Here is a 10,906-nt window from a genome sequence, read left to right as displayed (position 1 = left end):
CAAAGCCGCAACTACCAGCCGAGGGAAATTAGTGGAACTTTGAGCTCCGGGAGGATGCAGGTGACGTGCTGGTGCGCCGTGTTCCTCCTGACGCCTGCACTTTGTCTGGTGAGTCCGACACTGCTCAGCCTGTACTTCCTGCTCAACTTTCTCCACTTCACGCTGCTCTGACAGAAAGTCTAAAACCCATGACTGTTTTTATTCCCTCATTATGAGAGGACTTTACTCGGTTCAACCGTGCGCATTTCGAAACGCGTATCCACCGCGGCTGGAGAGACGCGCCTGTTCGGTTATTTCGGTGTGTGCCACAGTCCGCAGAATGTCAAGTGTGTAAAAAACTGATTCAAACTTTATCAACACACTTTTATATAATTGTTTGACAGTGAAACTTGAACCAAGGGGGGCTTTCCTGTACACAATTACGCTTTGCGTAAAATACACTTACTTTCTACTTTAGGAAATCAGACTTTTGGCACAGGGGAACGTGTCAAACATACCTGATGTGATGAAAAAGAAGTTTTAATGGTGTAATTGTTTAATCTGGTGCTTGAAACAACGCTCAGTAACCGGCACAGACAGTGGAATCGTCTCACGGGGGCGCCATAATAAACGAAAACTCCTTGACAGTCTGGGTACACAGTGTCCAGCCGGGTAGACTGGGACTCCTGTCCAGCCTTGTTCGACTGGTTATTTTACCAAGCAAGTGTAAAATAAAAAAGAGCCTTTGACAAATATACTTTTTTTCGTGTTGTTCTGCTCCCCTCAGTTTTAAAACGAGTCACCCGAAAAATAACAGCAGCGCCCCGCGAGCAGATTCAACTTTAATTCCAGAATGAACTTCATCTGTCCTTATTTATAGGAAAATACATCCCTGCACACACTCAAGTTCACGTAGTTGAGGATAACTTTAGTTTTTAAAGTGGCAAACCAACAGAGTGACGCTTTACTTATTATTTTTATTGTTATTTTGCTACCAGTTCTTTGATTTTGACCAAACAAAAAGACAATATTACTTTAAGATCGTTCTTTCCGTCACAAAGAGGAAGAAAGGAAAAATGAGAGGAAACAGATTTTTTTCAAGCTTTCAAATTGACATTCTACTTTTTAGATCGCTATTTGTATCTTCTCTAATTAGAAACACTTATTCAAGATTCAAAGGTGCTGTGCTTCATTTGATGTATTTTAAATATACATAGATTGCATATTATTCTATTCTATTTCTAACTGATAACTCATCTAATTGATCTCTGCTAATGGCTCTCAGCCCACTGCCAACAGGTGTACGCCCTGAAACACCGGAATTATTTTCCGTTTTAAAAATAATGTGAATGCCGGTGAGAAGTGGATCAGATGTAGTTATTACACGTTTTGACAATTCAGTAACTTGTAATCCCGCACATCATAACCGTGTGAAAAGCTTTCTGTGGCAGTTCTGCAGCTCGCATCCACAGTGTGTGTGAAAGTGTGTGACTTCTTCATTTATCTGCGGAAAACACACAGCTGGTGGACGTGGAGCTCTCCAAGGTGCTGAAGGTATTCACACACAGTTTTCTCCGTTAAATATACAGAAGCAGCACGCGGCATGGAGCCACGAGGCACACAACAGGCCTAACCTCAGCTGTGCGTTTTAATGGACCTTTGACACGTTGTATTGTTTGTCCTCTTTTTGACACCATTCGCTACATTTTTGCCCACAGAGCTGAAATTTTGGCCACAGTCCTTCCTCATTAAATAATTCTCCTGATGCTCTCTGTCAGTTAAATTCAGAGGGAATCGAGCGCAGGCATTCATTTGTGGTGATTTTTAAACTGAGCGCGCGGTTGATGAAAATCCTCCGCGCGTCTCAAGTAAAGCTGTCCGCCGTGTTGTGTGAGTTGTGGAGCTGGAGAAAAGCGCACACAAAGCCAGCCCGCCTAGAGTAAACCGCTCTTATTGTGCAGCCCGTTAACAGTCAGCCTTATCCACGGCGGCGGGGATTAGAGCTGAACTTTGATGGTTTTATTTCGTGTTAAAGGCTCTTGTCTCTGCTTAAGCCTCTTGTCTGAGAGCCGCGCCTTGACCCCGATAACAGCACAGCCCAGGTAGACCGCAGCAGTACAATGCAGAGCGCAGAGCGGGACCATCACCTGTGGGTCCTCTATTTAATTAACACGCCCACTGTTATTCCTGAACTGCGGGATCCCATCTGGGATTATCAGGATTTTTGCTCATTCTAATGAAACGTCTATATATTTCATTTCGAGCGTTACATGGATAAAAGGTTAAAGGCGTTGTGGCGGCTGGCTGCTTTATACTTTACAGAGTTTCATTATCAAACTGTAGACGAGCGTTTTAAATTCAACAGCATTTTAAAACCATAGCATGTTGTTATTTTTCATAATTATTCTTCTTTCAACGAGTTGTTATATGTATATCTAGACAGACAGACAGACAGATAGCCAGATAGATAGATAGATAGATAGATAGATAGATAGATAGATAGTATCTGATATTGGTTGCATACTTGCAGACGTTGGACTGGATTTTGAAATAAAGGTTTCAGTTCCTGGATTTCAGGCAGCTGTTTGATTTGGCCTTTTTGGATGAAAATCCACTTGTTTTTGTTCATTTAAATACTGATGTTACTTCAATGTTTATTCATTGTTTATATTCTTAATCTCTCAGTCTCTTTCATTTTTGACACATGCTCTTGTCGTCTAAACAACATCACAATTTGTGAATTTGCCACTTTTGCTCATTGTGTTGCTGCCGTTTATTTAACGCGATTCAGATTTGTCTTATCATTTGCTGCTGTATATTGAGTGTTTTTCTGGAGCAGGATCATTAGATGTCTCATCAGTTCGGCGTCTTCCTGTTGTGGCAGATATGAACGGCGACCACACATTGAAGGATTTGAGCCACGTTGACACTGCTGACAGCATCAAAAAAAGAGAAAAAGAAAGGCAGATGTGGCTCTCGTCTGGGTCTTGGTGCATTGTTACTTGAAGTCGGGCAGTGAGGTCTCTGTGGTTGCTGGCTCACATCATCCCCCCCTCGCTCAGGATTAACAGATGCAGAGGTCCCACTGGCAACAGTCATAGCAGTCACATTAAGCCGTTATTATCAGACAGTGCAAATGGGGCCTACAGTGTCAAGCAGTCTGCACGGTGGGGAGGAAAGAAACTCCCACTGAGATCACTACAGCACAGCTCACACAGTGTGAACCCCCCCACACACATACCTCCACCCCCGACCCCCAACCCCTGTCTAACAATACCCCCTCTTCAGTCCACAGACCTCTAAATTAGCTCATAATAATAAAAAAGCAATATGTTTTCATCGAGCTGTTTGAAGTTGAAATCAAGAGCGAGCCAGAATTAATTCAATTACATGGCAAAGGCATTCACGTAAATGCCCACATGCTGTGCGACCGAACACGCACACACACACGCGCATATAGGCTACACACACTCGGACAAGTGCATTGTGTGGCCGTCAAGTGAGAGCCGCGGAGAGTGTCGAGTGTTATGTATTTGCAGCCCAGATGTCGACTAAGTGAACATTTCTCTCAGTTCCTTGTTCAACCTTTGTGCTACTTAGCTTTTAAAGCAGCATGGAGGCGTCACTTTGGAGCTATTCAAGCCCGGCTGCTGGAGAGAGCCGAGTACAAAAGGGCTGGGAGTTCAGTCTCGGAGAACAACACTGCAATTCCCCCGCCACCGCCGCCGCTGTCTCAGTGGCCTCCACTCAGCCCAGTTACCCAGCTCTGCTACATTCAGCGGCTTTCGCTCAGTGACAAGTGGCTGCCAGCTGTGGCAAATGCTCTCGCATATGCTGGGGATTCTCAAGATGCAGATCCAGCAATTCTTGGGGGACCTCAGGGGGGCACAACAGGGTTTTAGACAACCATGAGGAGGTTCCAGTGGTGCTCGAGGGGGTTTGTCTTGTTCTTCAGGAGGTTCCAGGTGTCATTAAGGAAGATCCAGAAGTCTTTAGCAGGTTGCATGAGAGTGAGAGTGTGTGAGGGGTCAGGCAGGTGGTTGTGTAAGTCCTCGAGGGAGTCCTTGAGAGTATTCCACTGGGTCTTTACTTGTTGGTCCTGAAGGATGACGCAGGCCAGCTCTGGGAAAATTAAGACTCCATCAGTTTCATTCTCAACAAATAGTCCTGTTAGAGAAGGTATGAATGACTAGTTTAATTCTAGTTTTCACTTTCACACAAAGTAATTCACATCTACAATGACGCAGATATTGAATTCATTATTGAATCGATAAAAAAAAGCCCTTTCTTGCCACGTTGAAGGCCCACAGACTAACGTAGATAAATTTAAAGTGTTTGACACGTGACCATGAGGAATTTCACTGACCAGATGAAGTCACTACAGTGCAGTGAAAATGACACGGTCCCTCACTGGCTTCCCACCCATGAATATTGTCAATCAAGCCGGAGGTGCTGGTGCTGGGATCTGAGTTTTGTTTTTAAATTATGAGCTTGATGTGAAATGATGAGTGACTTAAATTGGTCTAAAACTCTGATTCATATAGCAGAATTATATCCAGTGTTGTAGTTACATACTGAAGATGAAACTATATATTTAAGATTAAAATTGACATTTTTACACATTACACACACACACACACACACACACACACACGTATAAACTATATTTCATGTGTTCTGTTAAAGAACAAGAAGTCTATTGACTGAATACCATTATCAGATATTGATATTGTGATCAGGTTTAAACAACCAGTATTAATCGGGGTTAATGTCTTTGTTAGGGCTACAATAACAATTTCCTTTTCATTGATTACAGTTTTAATTAACTGATAAATTATTTTGTTTCTAAATCAGAAAATTATGAAATTAGTCATCACAATTACTCAGAATTGAATGTGATGAAATGTTTTTTTCAAACCTCAAGTCTGCTCAGTTTGATATGACAAAATGAAAAGCAGCAAATAACAGAAAAGATTAATCAGTTATCAACATTTTCTGTTGTTTGACCAAGTCATGAATCTACTAACTGCTTAGTAATCTACTCTCAGTTTGGGAATGTTGTATTTCAGGAATGTTGTGTTTCACAAGAAAGCAGACAAAAAGAGAAAAAGCATTTTTGGGTTCAATTTATATTGAATCATGACGGAGAATTAATGAAATTAGAATTTAATACAACAAAGTCACCAAAAATAAGCATTTGATAAAATATGGAATCAGGTATAATTGAAACTGAGATTTAATGCTTGGATCTGACCTTTGACCTTCAATCAGAGCGCTGCTGTGTATCTAGGCAGAAAGATTGATGGTGCGCTGCTTTGGAGTTGACGCATCAAGGTGACTTGTGCTTGTTGTAGTGCTTTATATTGTGTGAACTGTAACCTCTGTGATCTGCCGGCGAGTCCTGGGCTGTCTGGTCTGAGCTCAGCCTCCCCAGGCGGCCGCATGCTCCCACAAACAGCCAAAACAACACTTGACCTTGGTGTATGGACATAAAGTCAATGATAATAGCACCTACTGCGGTGTCTGGAATCGATGCTCTGGTTATTTTTCTTCTCTGCATGCATCATTGCAGGGATGACTATTCAGATCCAGAGGGGGGTGAATGAGGGAAATCTGCCTTGGATGTTTGATGGCGTTAAAGTGGGGAGGAAACTCCCTCGTATATTTCCAGAACAATCACCCAGTCTGACTTTTCGGCCTGAATGTCCTCACTGTGCATGTGCATGCGTGTGTGTGTGTGTGTATGTTTAGGTGTGTATGGATGGCGCGTTTGAGGCGGCTGGTGTGATTAATGACCACAGCCTTTATACTCTCCTCCACGAGCTGCTCCAGATTTTCAATCGCATTCACAGTTCAGAGGTCAAAGCTGGAGCCGATCGTTGAAGGGCGTTGTTCTCAGAAAATCTAGCCCAGCCCCCGACCCGGGTTTGATCCTGAGGGAAGCTTCACCCCCTCCTCGCTCCCCTCGCCGCATAGAGCAATCCGTTTATGGCGAAGCGTGTGGTACCTTGATAGCAGCACTTTGAAGCAGCCCGGGGAGAGAAGTGTCCCTGAAGGCAGGAAGCGATTAGATAACCTCGTCCAACCTGCTTTACATCTCCAGGTACTCCAGGACTCCAGAGTCTGCCGTGTGCTCGGCTCGACGCGGCTGAAGTGATAGAGCAGAGCTGTCCAACGCTGACATCTGCATCCACACGACATGATTCAACTCTCTTTTTGATGCCACTCAGTCAGATTTTCAGGTCGCTGTCGCTGTTTTATGAACATTTAACATTTAAAATCAACAAAAACAGTAGACATATCCAAAAATGTGGCTGTTTGCACTGTCTTCACATGGCTTTTCAAAGCTGCTCTCATCAATGTTTTTATAGTGATAATTAATGACAGGTAATGTGAAGGGGGTCATCACCCTGTTAAGCATTGTTCAGCTCAGTTCAGTTTTGGTCTTACAGCCATTTTTGTTCAGTCTCATCACTTTCTCCAACCCGTTTGCAGACACAACAGGGGAAACCATCAGCAAAAAGGCTCTGATAAACTCAGTGTACACTGCCGCCACGCACCAAACAGATGACCGATTTAGCAATCAGCTGGTGAACACGCCAAAGTTACTGGAAAGCAGGAATGCCAGGTATTTGTCTCAGAAGTTGGTGGTGACCAAACTGAGCAAAAAGGACAGTGACTGCCGGATTTATATTAATCTGGTGTATCCTAACGTTGCTGTGGGCTGGATGTGTAAATTTGATTGCCAACATGTTAGCCATAAAAGGTTTAATCAGTGATTCGTTAGCGTTGTGTTTTCTTGTTCTGCTGCCACGACCTGGTCAGAAAATGTACTGATTTAATGACTTTTTCATATTTGCATATGTATGAGGTCAGTGAGTAAGTAACAAACAAAACCGTTTTCATTCTAGAATCCACTGCTGCTGTCCGATCCCAAACCTTTCCTTACTGTGGTTTTACACTTGAACTGTGTTAAATTCCTTTAGGATTAAAAACACAGGTCACATTCGACACAATTTCAAATGCAAAAGCAGAAATAGTGTAAAGTAGCTTTCTTATTTTAGGATTTTCAGAACTGTCCAGGATATCAGTGCTATCAGCCAACATGTGCACATGGGTGTGTGTAATGGCAGTGACTTCACTGGCGGCTGGGTCCATTTGACACATTTGGTATGATCAGAGTCTGGCTTCCCGACACTGATTCCTCTCCAATGATGCTCCATAAAATCTGCTCCACAGGTTTTCTCACACTCTTCCAATTGTGACATTTTGGCAGCTTCTCTTTACATTTTTTTTTCACTTTTGCTTCATCTGTTCATCACACTCGGCGTCTACCCTCTAAAATAAGATCAAATCATTTCTGAACTTTGTCACACTCTCACTGTTGTGTTAATTTAGATTTTCAGTGATCCCTCACTGGCTTCTCTCCACAAATTTTGGAAAGCACAACCAAACCTGAGGCAGCATTACCTGGAGCTGAACTCCAGTTTTCAAGTCACGTCAGTGTCATTTATATAAGCACAAGTCACATTTTGTTTCTCAGAGGGCTTTATAATCTTTTCAGTGTACCACATCCTCTATCTTTAGATCCTTGATTCACATAAGTAAAATCTACATTAAAAAACCCTCATGTATAATTGTATTTTTTTCATACTGCCACCATTCTAATACTTGATAATCTCAATAAAAATTGTATTCAAAAATAGATAATTTCACAGAAAATATGACACACTTTATGTTCAGAAGCTAGATTTGGACCAGGAAAAACTCCCCACGTCAAACAAACAAACAACAACAGCACTTAAACTAGAAACAATGGGAAATGAGCCTTTCCTTCCTTTTTATCAACACAGAGAGTTCATCAAAAGCAGTCCAAAAGTAAACATTTTCTAAAATGCCCAAGTCAAACTGATGCTTTAATACAGCTAATTACTGATCAATTTATTTGAACGTAATCACAGTTTGTTTTCTAGCTCTGCAGATTAATGATTACCATCATTTTATATAGAAAATACAGCGAGTACACATTCAATACAAATACTGTAGATAGAAAGTAGGATCTAATAGACATATTACAACATATACTATTTTCATGATTGCAGGAAGATGTAGTGTGGCTGTATATCCGACATTATCTACAGCGCTCTGTGGCAGCGTTCCAAGCAAACAAGACTCATCCAAGACTCGTCTGAATCACCCCCCCTCCATAAAAAGATGGATATGAGAAAATCACCATTAAAAATCACAGTGAGCATTTTTCTTTTCAAATAATAAATGACGCTCATTGAACATCAACATATTTCACGGAAACCTTTAACACACCGATTGAAAGGATTTATTGAATTGAATGAAATCCTTGGTTATCATTATAAACAGTGAAAAATATCTTTTTGTGTGATTCTACTGAAAAACACAAAATTAGGGAAACTTGTTTTCTGGAACTATTTTAAGAGAAATATTTCTTGAAGGTTGAAATTGAGACTAATGACTGTAGTTTGAGGAAATGAATGTTTCAGTTCCAGTTGCTCAGGCTAAATTATGGTGTAAAGAGATGGTGCCTGTGCTCTGTGCTGACTGGATGCAATGCATACAGTAAATTTGGGGCTGTATAGTGATGGATTGCCTCGCTTTCTAACCTGATGATCGGCTTGACTGACCAGTGAAACAGAGCAGGCTGAGATGCTGTGCTACTCATGGATGGAGGTGGTGGAAATGGTGGAAATGTAGAGGAGGAGGAGGTGTGTGTGTGTGTGTGTGTGTGTGGTGCATGGGGGGGGAGCGGGGGACTGGCACAGCGGTGCCTCCCTCCTCTGCTCCGGCAGTGATGGATTTGCCATCGAAGCTCACGTCGACTGCACAGTCCGACAGTCGCAGCAGCCGCTGATGGGAATTACCAGCCATGTCCGTTATCTTCTACTCCAGATCTTTCCATCCTGTTAGGTTTCAGTGACTGGCCATGCAAGCGCTGTTGTCCTGCTCCAGAGACATGTATGGACGACTTGTGAAAAAATCAATGAGTGATGAACACTCAGGTGAGGACTTCAAACCAAGGTTTAGACCCATATATTGGTTGACAATATTGGACTGTTACTGCAGCAGGGAAATGGTTGCAGTGGAATGTGGAAGGATTTTACTCAGCTGTGTAAAACCTGCAATAAACCCAGCTTTGCCCTGTCTTAAGAGCTGTTCAGGAATTCTATTAGTCTGGCTTTTACAGGAGGGTTTTATATCAAATGCTGTAATTGCAGCAGTTTTCCACCCTAAAATTCATCGAATACCTGAGCAACCCACTGAATAATGAATTTATCTAAAAACTGTTTCTCAGTCTGTCCTGAATTTGCTTTCCAGTGATCACAAGATTCTTGTACAAATTCCACCACCATTGCTGTATTTGTGAGACCTTACAATTTTATTCAATATCACCAATAGGTCTTCAGAAAATAGTCAAATCTATCAAATGTAGCCAATCATTACCCCTTTATACATCAAACTGAGCGGAACTGTGGCCTGTCGCACAAAGCAGAATATGGCTTTTATCCAGCTAGCTTTGGCCTCCATTGGCCTCATGAGGACATCCTGAGTTGAAACTGAGCTCTGTTTCCATGGTAACTAAGCGGGAGACCAAACCAGAACGGTGGTGTTTTTGATCTAGGTAATGCCTTATAACAGATCCAGTTACAGGCAGAACATGGGGAACCTCACTGATACAAACTGCTTTTACAGACTCAGTCTGTGCAGTATCAGTATACAGTATGTTAATATAGTATGGTGCAAATAAATTGTCCTTTTCTGCACTGATGATGGGTCAGGATCAGTTTTTGTAAAAGAATAATATCTATACACTGAAAATGTTTTCCAAGTAATTAAAGATTGCTGATTCGCTTCACTGAAGCTTCATACAGTAACTCAGAGGGAACCTGACCAGGTCACTTTGTAAGTCACCATCAAATAAAATCTCACTTTGGCCTCGACAAACAACAAGTCCTCCGAAGGCAAGATGAACTCTTGATTGCTTTCCAAATGACACATGAGTGTTTACTACAACCAGTCGTCCAAATTAGACAACAAAATATGCTGTTTGTTACCACAGAAGCGTTTTCTGATGCTTCATTCATCACGATGACATGATTTGTCTGCGTCTTCTAAAACTGTTACAAATCACTGCTGGGAGATGAATCAGTTTTATCACGAGACCCTGTTAGGGATGCAGTTCGGTTGGCTTGAGGCACAAAAACAGCTTGCTCATGTTTAAAGAAAGATCACGGTTTGGGTTTAAATAAGTACGACGTCGTGGTGTGGGGAAAACGATTACTTCAGGTTAGACGAGCTTTGTTGCCTTGGTTACAATAGCAGACATGTGGCTAAGGTTATGGAATGATTGCAGTGATGCTTTAAAAAAACACAGACTGTCAGTCTGAAACAAGAAACAAACAGTGGTCTCCTTTGTGAAGTCTGAGGTCTGCCCATCCACCCATCCACCCATCCACCCTGACCTTCTCCATTTGTGGAGTTTGTCAGTGTGACCTGACCTCCTCCTTTGCTCCTGTCATAATTACTATGGTCCCCAGGGGGCGCTGTCATTTGATGTAACGGCTGATGCTGTCATTCTTGTTCAGAGGACACTCTTATTTTTTGATGAAGATGGCCATAAGGATATACTTTGCCTTCTACAGTCGTTACAAATGACCTTTACAAAAATATAATTGGACCATTCCCCGAGCTTCCACTTCCGTGGTTAAGCTCTAGTCGGGGTCAGGCACTACATTACTCAAATCACTGATCCTGTGTTTGTTTAGTTGTGACAAATCTCCAGCAAACCACTTTTCTTGCATTGAAGTTAGTCCTATAGAGACCTCAAAAGTCATCTTCCTTAACAACTCTTACTATCCATCTGTGTGACGGGTTCCTGGTTCCTGGCACCGGGAGA

At 42.2% G+C, this 10,906-nt stretch overlaps 1 protein-coding gene across 1 annotated transcript in view; it reads left to right on the top strand.

Moving 5' to 3' along the window:
• Positions 1 to 10,906, top strand: part of nxph1 (neurexophilin 1) — a 49,291-nt gene continuing 38,385 nt past the window's right edge. The window contains exon 1 of the mRNA XM_041955814.1: positions 1 to 108. Coding sequence (XP_041811748.1) covers positions 55 to 108 — 54 coding nt within the window. The 5' untranslated portion in view covers positions 1 to 54. The remainder of the gene's footprint in view (positions 109 to 10,906) is intronic.

Source organism: Chelmon rostratus, chromosome 16, assembly GCF_017976325.1.
Source record: "Chelmon rostratus isolate fCheRos1 chromosome 16, fCheRos1.pri, whole genome shotgun sequence".
NCBI classification, from domain to species: domain Eukaryota; kingdom Metazoa; phylum Chordata; class Actinopteri; order Chaetodontiformes; family Chaetodontidae; genus Chelmon; species Chelmon rostratus.
Note: the sequence above shows the minus strand (reverse complement) of the source record. Positions and strands in the feature narration are given on the sequence as shown.